Source organism: Jaculus jaculus, chromosome 16 (genome assembly GCF_020740685.1).
Source record: "Jaculus jaculus isolate mJacJac1 chromosome 16, mJacJac1.mat.Y.cur, whole genome shotgun sequence".
NCBI lineage: Eukaryota > Metazoa > Chordata > Mammalia > Rodentia > Dipodidae > Jaculus > Jaculus jaculus.
This window is the reverse complement of record NC_059117.1, coordinates 17,433,442-17,449,487: the sequence shown is the minus strand read 5'-3', so window position 1 is coordinate 17,449,487 and position 16,046 is coordinate 17,433,442. Positions and strand designations below refer to the sequence as shown.

The 16,046-nt window shown below is 43.3% G+C and overlaps 1 protein-coding gene across 2 annotated transcripts in view; it reads left to right on the top strand.

The window, feature by feature from the left end:
* Positions 1 to 1,949: 1,949 nt before the first annotated feature.
* Dnajc2 (DnaJ heat shock protein family (Hsp40) member C2) overlaps positions 1,950 to 16,046 on the top strand; it is a 31,903-nt gene continuing 17,806 nt past the window's right edge. The window contains exons 1-4 of one of the 2 annotated variants that reach the window (XM_045135759.1): positions 1,950 to 2,172; positions 3,883 to 4,073; positions 8,935 to 9,010; positions 14,617 to 14,715. In XM_045135759.1, coding sequence (XP_044991694.1) covers positions 2,109 to 2,172; positions 3,883 to 4,073; positions 8,935 to 9,010; positions 14,617 to 14,715 — 430 coding nt within the window. In that variant the 5' untranslated portion in view covers positions 1,950 to 2,108. The remainder of the gene's footprint in view (positions 2,173 to 3,882; positions 4,074 to 8,934; positions 9,011 to 14,616; positions 14,716 to 16,046) is intronic. The other variant, XM_045135760.1, reaches the window with a different exon arrangement.

Sequence of the window (16,046 nt, the reverse complement as noted above, 5' to 3'; positions counted from 1 at the left end):
CAGTGGCTGGAGGCCCTGGCACACCAATTCTCTCTCTCTCTCTCCCTCAAATAAATAGATAAAACATTATTTTAAAAAAGGATTTCAAAGAGATACTTATATACCCACGCTCATAGTTGCATTATTCGCAGGAGGCCAAAGGTGGAACTATAAATATCCATCTACATGTGAGTAGATGAAGATGTGCTTTATGCATACAAAATTATTTAGCCTTAAAATAGAAAGACATTCTGATACATGCTACAGTGTAGATGAACCTGAGGCCATTCTGCATATTCTAGTGAATTAACCAGTTGCAAAGGGGCAGTATTATATAATGATGCTACCTATATGAGCTACCTAGGGCACGGTGGGTCATGTTTGTAATCCTAGTACTTGGGCGAATGAAGCAGGAAGGTTGCCTGGATTTGTAGGGCAGCATTGGCTGCATGACCTAGGCACGCCAGGGTAATTGAACAAGGCCCTATTTCAAAAATAAAATATGGAACTAAGGCAAAATAAATGAGGTTCCCAGAAATAATCACATTCAAGCATTCAAGAAGGGAGGCTGCCTGTGGCTCTGAGGAGGGCAATGGCTTGCTGCTCATGGAGTTTTAGAAACAGGTAAGAACTCTGTAGATTGGTTGCACAATGATGTGACTAGTCAACACTACTGAATGTACACTTAATGATGAAGATGGCAAATTTCATATTATGTGTATTTTACCTCAACTTTTTTAAAAGTCCTTGTGACCTTTAAAAATATGGAAAAAGCCGGGAGTGGTGGCGCATGCCTTTAATCCCAGCACTTGGGAGGCAGAGGTAGGAGGATCGCCATGAGTTCAAGGCCACCCTGAGAGTACATAGTGAATTCCAGGTTAGTCTGGGCTAGGGTGAGACCCTACCTCGAAAAACCAAATACATACATACATATACATACATATATATATATATATATATATATATATATATAGAGAGAGAGAGAGAGAGAGAGAGAGAGGTGTGTGAGAAAAATTAATATTTAGAAAACAAAGTTGGGCTTGTACCTGGGGGCATATTTATAAGTGTAAGTTCATTTCTTGTATGCTTTTTGCTAAACTAGTACACATCAGGTCCATTTTTTCCAGCCTGCTCTAGATACTGCTACTGGGAGGAAAGCATTTAACATTAATTTTCTTTTGCTATTTTTATTTTTTACTTCAGTCTAGCAGGAATCTTAACAGGGGACCTACAATAGATCTCATTACATATTAAACAATTAAACTCTAGAATCCTGTAATTGGAAATATCTTGAAAGAAAATTTCATTTAGATAGAGCAGAGTAAAAAATATTGCTGGCCTTGAAATAGTATTTTCTTCTCTGGATGAGTGATAAAACAGATGATGGAAGGGCTAAGGATATAGTTCAATGACAGAGCTGTTGCCTTGCATGATACATACATATACATACATATAAACCATAGGTTCAATCTCTAGCAATGCAAAGTAAGAATAAATAAAAATAAAACATGATATGTTGGTAAACAGAACAAGAAATGTTAACTATCATTTTAATGGAAACACAATTCACCATAGGTATACAAACATCATTATAAATGTCAAAAGTACACAAGACTTTTTAAAAAAATGTATTAAGTAGAGCTACTATAGGGTGTGGGGGAAAGCAGTGGTTAAGATCAGATTAATATACAAAGTGCTAGGAAAATAAAAGTAACAAAAACTGATTGCCTCTTTTTCTTTTTCGGTATTAAACCCAGGGCCTCAGGCTTGCGGACTGTTTTAAGTTATATCCTCTACGAATTTGCTGTCAAACGAGGAAAGTAATCCTTTGCCCCCGGGGAACTGACGAGCGTAGGAACCCTTCTTTCGCTTTGCAGCCGGTTCCGAGCCGGCGCAGGAAGCGCGCGGCAGCGCACGTTCGCGCGCGGAGGCCGGGGGTGGGGCCGGCGTCCGCTCCGGCGAAGACCCATCCCGGAAGTACTTGCGGGTCGCGTCCACGCGCCGGTTCCTGGGCGTCGTAGAGCCCCCGGCGTGAGGCGCACCCTGGACGGTAGAGCTGGGAGAGACACCGAGGGCGCCGTGCCCGGGCCGCGAGCCGCTCCGTCCACGGGACTGGCCCTAGCGCCACCATGCTGCTTCTGCCGAGCGCCGCGGAGGGCCAGGGCACCGCCGTCAGCCGCGCTCTGACCTCCGGTACGTGCCGCCGTCGCAGCCGGCTCCGTCGAAGCCCCGGTTATCTCGCCACCCTGCAAGCCGAGCGCCAGGTTCCGCCGCGCGCGGAGAACTGACGGGCCCTCCTTTGCTCCCCGGTGGAAAGTCGCCCCAGCCTAGATAGGGTGGGGGGCTGAGTCAGCTGAAGGAATGCGGGACCACCTCCCCCCACCCCCGGCACCCCAGCTGAGACATCCGAGAGCATCTCCTTGCCTAGGGCGGAGACCCGTCTGCACGACCCTTGCCCGGGCCACTGCACAGACGGCCCTGGACAGACCTCTGGAAAGGAGACGTTTCTAAACGTGGAGGCTTGCAGCCTGGCACGTGCGGGCTGCGTGGAGTTCGGTTTCCGTGATTTGCATCATTTTCCCATAGCCGCTGACGTGGGCGCCTGTTGAATGTCGTTTTAATCCATCCCAGTGGTGTGTCTGTCTCTCTGCAGTCTTAGAACCAGAGGAAAAAAGAAAAGTCACGCCCCCGTCCCCCCCCCCCCACACCAAACAGCTGGTCCTTCTCACCGTGTTGAACCTCTCCTGTGTCAGGTGGAGGAAACTGTAATGTCTCAACCAATTAAAACAAGAACAACTATGTCAGGGTTTTGTTTTTTTTTTTTTTTTTGGTAGTGTTGTTTAAGAAAACTAGCCATTAGATACAAGGAAAAACTTTCATCTGAGATACTGTTTACTGCACACACCTACACAAAAAAATGTTTGCTTTCTTAGGGAACATAAAATTAAAATTAGTTCTTTCCTGCCCAGATTTTCAATTTTGAATTGTTAATATACAGATGTGCAATGGCTTATCCCCACGTCCCAGAAACAGTTCTTTGTTTTTCCCACAAGTTTAATATTCAAGGTACTTTAATGTACCTTAGTGCTTGTATTAAGATAGTCTTGAAGGAACTGAAATAGTTTCCATATCACACTTTAAGACGACTCTGATTCATTTCTAGACACACTGTCGACCTAGACTAAACCCAGAGCATGTAGGCTTCTGTCCACATCTCATTCCACCATGACACAGTTGCAGCAGTAAGGCCCCGTTAGTTGCTTGGGAGACTTTTGGAACAGTGAGTTCTGAGTGGAGCCTTAAAATTGTCAGTCATTTTGTTTTATATTTATTTGAGAGACAGGCAGAGAGAGAGAGAGTTAGTATGAGCATGCCAAAGCCTGCTGCCACTGCAAACAAACTCCAGATGCTTGCACCACTGTGTGCATTTGGCTTTATGTAGGTATTGGGGAATCAAGCACAGGCCTTCAGGCTTTGCAAACAAGTGCCTTTAACTGCTGAGCCATCTCTCCAACCTGGTTTTTTTTTTTTTTTTGACACTAGCTCTTAGTGACACTTTAATCATTGATTGCTTTATTACTACTATTATTGGTCTAAAATAAAGTATGCAACATGTGTTCCTTACCCTTTTCTCTCACAAAGTATTGATTTATTGTTGATATTTCTAATGGTTTTATTTTGTCAGTTAACTGGGATAGGTTGATGTAATCATTAGTAAATACTAGAAATGGTCATTTCTTGCCAAGCATGTGAATTGGATGTCTACAATTATTTTTGTAATTGACGATTTTAAAATTAAGTTATAATGATGTTACTATTTTGCCCTTCCTATGGAAACTTGTTGCCTTGGAGTAAATGTGTGCTGACTAATCTGTTGAAGTCTCTTACTGTTTTCAATCACAGCCTCTGTACTCTGTCGAGTTGAACCTGTGGGAAGATGGTTTGAAGCTTTTGTTAAGAGAAGAAACAGAAATGCTTCTGCCTCTTTTCAGGAACTGGAGGATAAGAAAGAGTTATCAGAGGAGTCAGAAGATGAAGAATTACAGTTAGAAGAGTTCCCCATGCTGAAAACACTTGACCCCAAAGACTGGAAGGTATGTAATATCCAAAACTTTTGCTTACTTAAATCATTCACACAGCAATATTCCCACAAGTTTTCCCATTAGTAAGCGGCATTTCAAAGCATTTCAGCAAGATAGGCATAAGTGAGTTCTTGTTGCTGTTGAGCCCAGAGTTGGAGGACACTAGCCATAGTTTACTATCTCAGCTGGAGAAAGGTTTCACAGCCAACATAGTATTTCTGCCTGGTGTGGTGACCGACACGTGTGGAGGCTGTAAGATCAGAACTTCAAGGTTGTGCTCAACTATTTATCACTTCCAGGACAGTCTGGACTACATAAGGCTCTGTCTCAAAAATAAATAAGTATAAAAATAAAATAGTTAATCTTCAAAAGCTAAGTGGCAGTTAGTGAAGCTGAAAAGGAAGAAAAGTGAGTTTAGGCAGATGGACCAGACATAGACACACATGAGTCAAGAGTATCTGCCACTTCTGGGAAGATTTAAGCAGAGTAGGCTCCATGAAAGATGGTTATGAGGAATTGGGTCTGAAATGGAATCTAGACCAAACTGGGTCATGTCTTTTATTTTATTTTTTAAATATTTTATTTATTTGTTTGTTTGAGAGAGAATGGGCACTGCAGGGCCTCCAGCCACTGTAAGCATCCCCAAACACATGTACCACCTTGTGGATCTGGCTGACATAGGTTCTGGGGAAGCCAACCTGGGTCTTTAGGCTTTGCAGGCAAGCACCTTAACTGCTAAGCTATCTCTCCAGCCCTATTTTTTTAAGTGTGTGTGTGTGTGTGTGTGTGTGTGTGTGTGTGTGTGTATGGGCATACACATGCCACTACACACATGTGGTAAGAGGAAAGTTTTTAAAGGGCTGGGGTCGGAGTTCAGTTGGTACAGTGCTTTTCTAGCATTCATGAGGCTCTGGGTTTGATGCCCAGCTCAGCATAAACTGGGAATGACAGCACACACCTGCAATCCAAGCTGTATAGTGATTTCCAGATTGGCCTGGGGTACATGACACCCTGTCTTTGGGGATGAGAAAATAGAGAGGGATAAAATGTAGACAGAAAACTATAAACAGAAACTGCCTAGTTCAGAAGAAAAGAAGTGCAATGTAAACATCAAGCACTGCCCTCTTCCCAGAGCTAAGGGAGAAGGGTCCTCAAGTAGGAAGAAGCTGTTGCCATTGCTACTCTTCAGAACAGCACAGAAAAGTGATGGAAAGCCTGGGGATTTGTCAAACAGGAGACTTGGGTGACCTCGCCGGTAGCTATTTCACTCAGAGGCCTGGAACATAAGTGACTCAGTGATTTGAGGTCAATTAGGAAGTGGTGAAGTGGGAAAATCCTATTTATGAAGCAATCTTCCTCAGCCAGATTGTAAAGAATATGATAGATGATAGTAACATGAGGTGAAAGTAGACTTGAGGAATGTTAAGATTTGTAAGAGAGCTGGAGAGATGGCTTAGCAGTTAAGGCACTTGCCTGCAAAGCCTACGGACCAAGATTTGATTCCCCAGGACCCACATAAGCCATATGCACAAGGTGGCACATGTGTTTGGAGTTCATTTGCAGTGGCTAGAGGCCCTGGTGCACCCATTCTCTCTCTCTGTTGTGCCCGTTTCTCTTTATCTGCCTCATTCTCTCTCAAATAAATCGATTTTTTTGTTTTAAAGATTTGTAAGAGAAGGAAGAGTAAAGAAAGTCTTGGGTATAGAAAAGAGCAAGGTTGGGCCGAGGAGATGGCCTAGTGGTTCAAGGCACTTGCCTACAAAGCCCAGTCAACCTTCTAGGCAGATGCAAAAGAAACAGACAGAAGGCAAGTGACTGGAATAGAGTAGGTCAGGGCGAGGTAGTCAGTAGGTAGCCATTAGAGACTTTCAGTGCTGGTCATTTTTAGTACTTGGAAAAAACTACTGGAAACAAAGATGCAGAAGTGTCATCAACTTATTTACAAGGTGATGACCTTTAGGTTAGGATCTGAAGGCTGAGGTGGATGGTACCTGAAGGGGGCTGGTGACAGGCAGGGAGAAAAGCATGTGAAGCCCTGAAGTAGGGAAAAGTGTGATGCCTTTGGGGAGGAACAGCAAGGCAGGAGGTTAAAGCGAGGGAGGTAGCACGTGCCTCTGGGATTCAGAGGGCAGGTTTGCTGTAGTTAGTTGGGCAGCCTCAGTGTGTGCAGAGAGCTCTCTGTTAGCCCTGTTTAAACAAGATCTCTGAGCATCAGATGGTAGAATGAGATAAGTGAAACCCCAAGACTGAGCTTCATGTGATCATCAGGAAGTTGGTAAAAATGACTAGAAGTGACTGTGAGAAGGGGACAATGGAATTACAAGTGTTTCAGTACAAGGACAGTTCAAAGAGGGAATCATCTTTGCTGCTCCTGGAAGCCCACCTGAGGTGATGGTGGAGATGGACGGTGGAGGAAATAGGCCCAGGGCACCAGCAGTGAGCGTGGACAAAGTGGACAGTAGTGGGCGGGTTGGAAAACGGTGGAGAGATGAGATGAGATGACGTGGTTATGCTTTGCTTTCTCAGGAAGCATAAACCAGTAGACAGCTATGTACCTGTGTCTTGGGAAGGTTTTCAAAGATGAGAGGTGACCTGGAGAGATGGCTTAGCAGTTAAGGCGCTTACCTGTGAAGCCTAAGGAGCCATGTTTGTCTCTCCAGGTCCCAAGTAAGCCAGACTCACAAAGGTGAGGAAAGTGCAAGGTTGCACATGCCCACTAGGTAGTGCAAATGTGGAGTTCCATTGTAGTGGCTAGAGGTCCTGGTGTGCCTATTCATATTCTCTGTCTCTAAAAATAAAAAGATTAAAAGTGATGGCACATTTTATCCAATTGAAATTTAGGAGAGACTGAAAGATGTGAAATATTTTTAAAATATTTTGTTTATTTGCATGTAGAGAGAGAGAGAGAATATGAATAGGCATGCCAGGGCCTCAAGCCACTGCAGATGAACTCCAGATTCATGCACCACTTTTGTGCATCTGGCTTTACGTGGGTATTGGGGAATTGAACCCAGGTTTTTAGGCTTTATAGACAAGCGCCTTAACCACTGAGCCATCTCTCCAGCCCTTAAAGATGCAAAATTTTAAGCTATGTAGGTTTTTTTCTTAAAGTTATTTATTTGAGGGTGCATGAGAGAGAAAGAGGCAGACACAGAGTGAGAGCAAGAAAGAGAGAGAGAGAGCTGGACATGGTGGCACATGCCTTTAATCCCAACACTTGGGAGGCAGAGGCAGGAGAATATCTGTGAGTTCAAGGCCAGGCCAGCCTGAGACTCCATAGTGAATTCTAGGTCAGCCTAGGCTAGAGTGAAACCCTACCTGTAGGAAAACTAAAAAAAAAAAAAACCAGAATGAGAGAGAGAATAGACATGGGCATACCAGGGCCTCCAGACAGTGAAAACGAACTCCAGACTCATGTGCCACTTTGTGCATCTGTTTTACATGGGTCCTAGGGACTCAAGCCAAGGTCCTTTGGCTTTGTAGGCAAACAAACACCTTAACCGCTAAGCCATCTCTCCAGCCCAGTTTGTTCTGAGACAAGATCTTGCTACATAGCCCACGCCTAAGCCGCCCTCAAACCCCATCCTCCTCCCTCGACTTCAGCACTCTAGAGAGTGTGCCACCACACCCAGGCTAAGATGTGTTGATCTTTGAGGAGACTTGGGATGGATTTTAGCAGAGTAGAAAGCTGGAGTAATGTGTCACCGTAGCAGAAGCTTTCTCATTTGCAAAGGGGTGATGAGAACCCACACAGGTGTAAAAAGACTGGTAGGATGATGCGACTCGTGCATTGGAATCATTTTACCATTCCAGCAGTTTTGTTGAGGTGTGATTGACATGCCACCCGTGTTCGGTGTGTCTGCTTTGATGAGTTTGGGATAGGCATAGTGAAGCCTGAGGCTGTCAGCTGATGGGTGGAGCTGGGTATATGAGATGCCAGGAATGACTAGTGGGCAGAAAGGTTGAATCTGCTCAGGGAGTAGACAAGTGAACTGACTGGACCGCTGATTCCAGGCAGGATAAAGGAGCTGAATTAAAAAATTCCAGCTAGTCCTTTTTTGAACATTTTCTCCCTGGCTGTATGCCTTTACCGTCTCTTCATGGGTTACTGGCCTCCTTGTCCAAGACAAAATGCACAGTTTGAGTTGAATCCTCACCCCAGTTGCTAATTGTAAATTTGTTAGTCTGTTATCCAAAGCAGGTACTTGCTGAGTCATTCAACACCTCCAGATTTCCACTCGGCCTATTCCACATGGCTCCTGGTTCTGTGCTATCATTGTCCCATGGCCCAGTCCTTGGAATATTCTAGACATAGACTGAAAGGCCCAGAATATTAATAGGTCTTAAGAGGAAAAATGAGTGTGTGTGTGTGTGTTGGAGGTAGGGTCTTGCCCAGGCTGACCTAGATTTCACTATGCAGTTTCAGGCTGTCCTTGAACTGACAGTGATCCTCCTAATTTAGCCTCCCAAGTACTGGGATTAAAGGTTGAGAAAAGGTTCTTGATTCAAGTAAGTTTAGTGAATGCTGGATTTTACTGATTTCTGTGCTTGTTTTTGTTTATCTACAGGAATTCTCAGTCTTCATAGTTATGTGCATACAAACATTAGGGAGGCTATACAGTCGTGCACCTTTCCCAAACTGACATGAGCACTGAGCCCATTGTACATACATCCTCTCTCCAGACTCCTGTTACCGAAGTTCTCACTCTGTTTGCTTGCTTGCTTGCTTGCTGTGCTAGGGTTGAACTCTGAGCCTCCTGCATACTGAGCAGGCACTCTACCCCTAGCTGTAACCCCAGCCCAGAAGTACTCAGAAATAAGGAATGGACGGTATTGCACTAATTGAAACATGACCTGCTTTTGTGTTTATCAGAACCAAGATCATTATGCAGTTCTTGGACTTGGCCATGTAAGATACAAAGCAACACAGAGGCAGATCAAAGCAGCTCGTAAGTAATTAGTTATTTTGAAATAGTCGAATATTTGTTAGAAGAAATGTTAATTGTATTGAAGCTCATAATCTATACTCTCCATTCAGCATGTTTTATATTGTAACAATGTAAAGCTGGGGTCTCCTTTGTTTTCAGAAGTGTTTCATGTGTACACTTTCTCATTTAATAAAAAAAATCGGGGGTGTGCATGTGTGAGAATAAAAATATTTTACTTCTTATCTGAGCATGGTGGCACACATCTTTAATCCCAGTACTTGGGAGGCAGACATAGGAGGATTTTTGTGAGTTTGAGGCCAGCCTAGGCTCAAGTGAGAACCTACCTCAAAATAAGGGGGGGGGTGGTGCTGGAGAGATTGCTCAGCAGTTAAGGCACTTGCCTGCCTGCAGAGCCTAATGACTGGGATTTGATTCCCCAGTACCCACGTAAGCCAGATGGACAAGGTGGTACATGTATCTGGAGTTGGTTTGCAGTGGCCGGAGGCCCTGGCATGCCTATTCTCTTTCTCCTCTCCCTCTTTCTGTCTGTCTCTGCTTTCAAATAATAAATAAATATATTAAATAAATACGTATGTATAAAATACATATGTATAAAATCTTAAGTATGGGCAGTTATTCTTATTGAAAGGCTTGTTTTATTACGTTGATTTCTTGATACTAGTTTGTGGTCCTTGGTCACCAATGCCACTCTTTTCTTTGCCCCTAAAAGTTATTTATTTAAAGCTCCATTGTTGTTGTCATTGACAAAGTTAAAACATGGTGGAGGAAAATGATGGGATCCCAGTCCTCATTCTGTACAAAATAGCCACCTGATTACTGGTGTTTAATGATAAAGGTGGAGGGGTTAGTCTTCTGTGAGGTTTTGTTTGTTTGTTACTATTTCGTGGTTTGTTTATTTGAGAGAGAGAGAGACAGAATGAGCATGGGCACTCCAGACCTTCAGCCACTGCAAACAAACTTCAGACACATATGCCACTTTGTGCATCTGGCTTTACATGGGTACTGGGGAATCAAATCCAGGCTCTCAGGCTTTACAAGCAAGTGTCTTTAACTGCTGAGCCATGTCTGTTATTTTAAACTGTAAACATCAAACTTTTCTATTTTTTAAAAATATTTTTATTTATCTATTTTAGAGAGAGAGAGATGCAAAAATAGGCAGGGGAGAGAGAGAATGAGAATGAGAATGGGCACACCAGGTCCTCCAGCCACTGCAAGCGAACTCCAGATGCATGTACCTCCTTGTGCATCTGGCTTACGTGGGTCCTTTGGCTTTGCAGGCAAGCGCCTTAACTGCTAAGCCATCTCTCCAGCCCAAACTTCTTAAATTTTTGAAAGAACTATATTTGTAAGTTTTATGCATGTGTTTGTAGTCCGTGGTACTGAAACTTTAAATATGTTATCTGCCAGTAAACTACACTCCCACATCTTTTTGGGGGGTTGAGGTAAGATCACTCTAGCCCAGGCTGGCCTGGAATTCACTGTGCAGTCTCAAGCTGTCCTCATATTCCCAGCAATCCTCCTACCTTGGCCTTCCCAGTGCTGGGATTATAGGTATGTACCACCACACCCCGCATTTTTTCATTTTTGATTAAGAATTTCTCACTAAAGTGCCCAAGCTGACTGAATTTTCAATCCTCAGTGCCTCAGTCACCTTTGTAGCCATCACTCCAAGCTTGGAAGACTTCTTGTAGCAATAGCAATCAATGTAAATGCATAATAAAAGTCTCATTGCTAATGAACCCTCAAAGCACTTGAGAAACTGCTTTCCATGGGGGAAGAAATAAAAATCCGACCTTTCAGTAAACGTATCATTATTTAAAATTGTTATTTATGTTTGGGGAGAGGCACACCAGAGTTTCTTGTCATTTACAGATACATGTGCACTGTGCATCTGGCTTTACATGGATTCTGGGGGACTGAACCCAGGCCCTCAGGCTTTGCAAGCAAGCACCTTAAACTGCTGAGCTATCTCCTCAGCCCTCCAGTTCAATAACCATAGTGACTGTACCCAACTTACTGTTGTTTCTTCAAACTTACAGTGCACTGGGCCTCTTTACTTCTTTTTATATTGGATAACGTCTTAGGTCCTCCCAGAGAGCGCGTATAAATAGGACAATAGGACACTAATACACACAAATGTAACTAAAAATGATTAGACACAAAAATCATTGTAGGGAAAAAATAGCACAATCTAGTAAGGAAGCCAAACATTCAACCTTCTGTCTGACTTTTGTCTACTTTGATTATTTATTTGCATACGTGTGTGTGCATGTACAGTGGTACACATGCAGAGGTCAGGGGACCACCTCAGGTGTTTCTCGTCTCCTTTTTTATTTTTATTTTTTGTTTATTTTTATTTATTTATTTGAGAGTGACAGAGAGAGAAAGAGGCAGAGAAAGAAAGAGAACGGGCACGCCAGGGCCTCCAGTCACTGCAACTGAACTCCACATGCGTGTGCCCCCTTGTGCATCTGGCTAACGTGGGTCCTGGGGAATCAAGCCTCGAACTGGGGTCCTTAGGCTTCACAGGCAAGTGCTTAACTGCTAAGCCATCTCTCCAGCCCTCTCGTCTCCTTCTACCTTCTTGTTATAGTCTCTCTTGCCACTGCTGCTTGAGTGCTTCTGGCTTCTCCTGGTTTCTCCTTCCATTGTCTAAGGACCTTAGGAGATGGCTGTGCTAAACGGAATCCTTTTGCTGGCAAGGGTTGAGAAGCACTGCAAATGGAAGCCTGAAGCTTTCATTGGCTGCATAGTGGTGGTCAGAGTTCCTGTAAAGTGTCTGCAATGTGGGATCCCATAATTATGTCCAACAGTGGCAAGTCATCTTACTACTCATTCACCTAGTATCATTTGATTCTTGTGAGATTCCAAGCCAGAATGGCCTGAATATCTATGACCTCGCCGTGCCTGGCAGTATCTACACAAGACCATCATAATAGGAAAAGATGATGACATCAGAATAAAAGACAGATTGATTGAGAGGGGAAAGGGATATGATGGAGAGTGGAGTTGTAAAGGGGGATGTGGGGGAGGGGAATTATCATGGTTTATTGTCTATAATTATGGAAGTTGTCAATAGAAAAAAACTTTTTTAAAAAGATGTACTATGGGTTTTTCTTCCTAAGGTTCAAGAACAAGCAAAAGAACCTATGGTGACATAAGCTGGTTAGTAGGGTAGAGGCTGGCTAGAAAAGGGTCCATGGAAAGACTGAGCAATGTGAATGTTCTGTATTTCTTTGGGGCATTACTGTGGTTACACGGAAACATTGAACTGAATACAAAATTGAATGTTTTAAGCTTAGAATGTATTACTGGAAATTTATCTCAATTGAATGAACTAAAGACCATCAGCTAGGAAATGAAATACAATATTTGGGGGCTGGAGAGATGGCTCAGCAGTTAAAGGCACTGATTGCAAAACCTGACAGCCTGAGATTGATTCCCCAGTACCCATGTAAAGCCAGAAAAATGGCGCATGTGTCTAGAGTTTGTTTTCAGTGGCAGAAGGCCCTGGCATGCCCATTCATTCTCATTCTTATTTTCTCTCCCCTTGCAAATAAATAATCAATTTTTAAAAAGTTAGGGCCTAGAGAAATGGCTCATTGGCTAAGGCACTTGCCTGCAAAGCCTAACAACCCAAGTTCAGTATTCCAGTACTCACATAAACCCAGATGCACAAGGTGACATATGCATATGGAGTTGGTTTGCAGCAGCTGGAGGCCCTGGTACTCCCATTCATGCATATTTATTGCCTCTCTCTCTTCTGGGCATGGTGGCTCACACCTTTAATCCCAGCACTCAGGAGGCAGAGTTAGGAGGATTGCTGTGAGTTCCAGGTCAGCCTGGGCTAAATAGAGACCCTACCTCAGAAAAAGAAAACAAAAAGCATTTTAAATATATATACTCTTTTGCCAGGTGTAGTAGCACACACCTTTTATCCCAGCACTGAGGAGGCCAACGTAGGAGGATTGCTGTGAGTTTGAGGCCACCCTGAATCTATATAGTGAATTCTTAGGTCAGCTTGGGCTAGAATGAGACCCTCCACCTTGAAAAAAAAAAAAAAATCTTTTGGTCCTTGGAAGAAATAAAAATTGCATTGATGTCCTGGCATGGTGGTGCACACCTTTAATTTCAGCACTTGGGGGGCAGAAGTAGGACGATTGCTGTGAGTTTGAGGCCAGCTTGGAGCTACAGAGTTCCAAGTCAGCCTGTGCTAGTGTGACACCCTACCTCAATAAAAAGAAATAAAAAGGAAAATTTTATTAGTGGATTCATTCCAAACCAGATACAGCTTATGTGAAGAAAGGGATTTATGTGAAGTTTAAAGATCCAGGGGAAGTTGAATTGATGGCAGAAGAAGCTGGGCCCCTGTCATAGATCCAAGCAGAGAGACAACCACACATCCAGCACCACAAGCAGAAGCAAAACTGGCAGCCAAGCAGCAGGGAACCTTCAGAGCTCAAGCACTCTGCATACCGTTAGGCTGGAAATAGATCTACCTACCCCAAACACACCTTGGGGCTGGACCCCAGCATCTGGTCCCAGTGACACCTCGTGCAGCCAGGTAGCTGGAAATCCAAGTTACAAGCTTTAATAAAACTCCTGAGTTAATTGAGGGACATACATTCAAATTACCACAGGTATTCACTTCTTTGAATTTATCCTATCAAGAAAAAATTCTAAATATGAAAGAATGCTTCTTTTCAAAATAATTTAAATTAGTACTGTTTATAATAATGAAAAACTGGATATAATTATTATTGTAAATCTACTTGATGTTATATATCTACTGAACACTATATTCAGCAAGCAGTGGCAGTAAAAAGATTTGAGGAGTTTTGTTGTTGTCTTTTGTTTTTTTTTTTGAGGTAGGGTCTCACTGTAGTCCAGGCTTTCCTGGAATTCACTATGTAGTCTCAGGGTGACCTCGAACTCATAGTGATCCTCCTACCTCTGCCTCCTGCTGGGATTAAAGGCGTGTGCCACCATGCCTGGCTCAACTTTTTTTTCTTTTTCCTCGAGGTAGGGTGTCACTCTAGCTCAGGCTGACCTGGAATTCACTATGTAGTCTCAGGGTGTCCTCAAACACTTGGCAATCCTCCTACCTCTGCCTCCCAAGTGCTGGGATTAAAGGCATGCACCACCATGCTTGGCCGTGGGTTTTGTTTTGTTTTGTTTTAGTATTTATTTATTTGAGATAGACAGAGAATGGGCCTGCCAAGGCCTCTTATCCACTACAAATGAACTCCAAATGCATGTGCCACATTGTGCGTCTGGTTTTGCAAGCAAGTCCTATAACCACTAGACTGTCTCCACTACCCTTGCTTTTGGTTTTTGCTTATGCTGGGGACTGAATTGAGCCTTTGAGCAGTAAGCTATTTCACCAACAGATACTTAAGGGAACAAAATGCCCATGTAAAAATACACCAGCATACTAAATAAATGTCCTTGGATGCTAGCACTTTGGCTAGTGGCTCTGTAACTTCACATTTAAGGCATGCATTTTCTTCTTGGGTAGATGTAACACAAGAACTTTTGGGATGGTCTGTGTTTAGCTCATCCTTGTGTTTCCTAAGCTGATGATCTAAATGTGATTTGTTTTGTAGACAAAGCAATGGTTTTAAAGCATCACCCAGACAAGCGGAAAGCAGCTGGCGAGCCAATCAAAGAAGGAGATAATGACTATTTCACCTGTATAACTAAAGGTGGGAGATGTTTCTCAATTGCCAGGATTGGGCTTCCTGATCATTTAACTGTGACGTGACATTTTATGTTTTATTCATTTACATGAGGAGAAAGACACAGAGAATGAGAATTGGTGCACCAGGGCCTCATACCCCTGCAGAGGAACTCCAGTGTGCCGCTGGCTTAAGTGGGTACTGGGGAATTGAACCTGGGTCCTTTGGTTTTGCAGACAAGTGCCATAACCACTAAGCTGTCTCTCTAGCTGACATGACATTTCAAAACATTTTAGTTAAGTTACATTATTTCTAGTAATTTCTTCAGAGCTCATTACACAATATGAGTTTGCCCCAACCAACACATCAATATCTGGTAGTGTGTCAAAAGTGCAGGCCCCTGCCCTAGGCCTTCTGATGCATTTTCACAGTTTCCCCAGGTGATTGTTTTTGTTCTGTTCTGTTTGGTTTTGTGTCAGCCTCAGTATATAGCTGAACCTGGCCTTAAACTCTCAGTCCTCCAGCCTCAGCCTGCAGGTGCTGGGCTTGCAGACATTCACCCTCCTGCCTAACTCCCAAATAATTCCTATCAGATGCTTCTCCTGTAGTTAACTCAGATAAGCTTATTTATTTATTTACTTATTTCCTGAGGTAGGGTCTCGCTCTATTCCAGGCTAACCTAGAATTCACTCTGTAGTCTCAGGGTGGCCTTGAACTCACAGCAGTCATCCTACCTCTGCCTCCTAAGTGCTAGGATTAAAGGCATGTGCCACCATGCCCAGCTGGATCAGATCAGCTTTTCAAGATATGTACATATAGGGCTGGAGAGATGGCTTAGCAATTAAGGTGTTTGCCTGCAAAGCCAAAGGACCTATCCCAGGACCCACCTAAGCCAGATGCACAAGGTGATACATGCTTCTAGAGTTCATTTGCAGTGCTGGAGTCCCTGGAGCATCCATTCTCTCTATCCACCTCTTTCTCTCTCGCAAATAAAAAGAATAAAATATGTATATACATACATTTTTTTGTGTGTAGTACTGGAGAATCAAGCCTAGGGACCTACACAGGTAAGCGCCCTATTACTGAGCTACAGCCTGTGCTCTTTTGTTTTGAAACAGGGTCTCACTAAGTTGCCCATACTAACCTTGAATTCAGTATGATCCAGGCAGGCCTTGAACTTGATATTCTCCTTCCTTAGGTTCTGTAGTTACTCAGATTGTAGGCCTCTACTCTGAAGCCTGGAATAAATGGTTACTGATAAGAACACTAAGCCATTACAGATTCTTTGTGGACCTGAACTGTTGCTCAGATGTTTTAATAATTTAAACTGATTGAAACGGGAGGGAGGTATAGTTCAG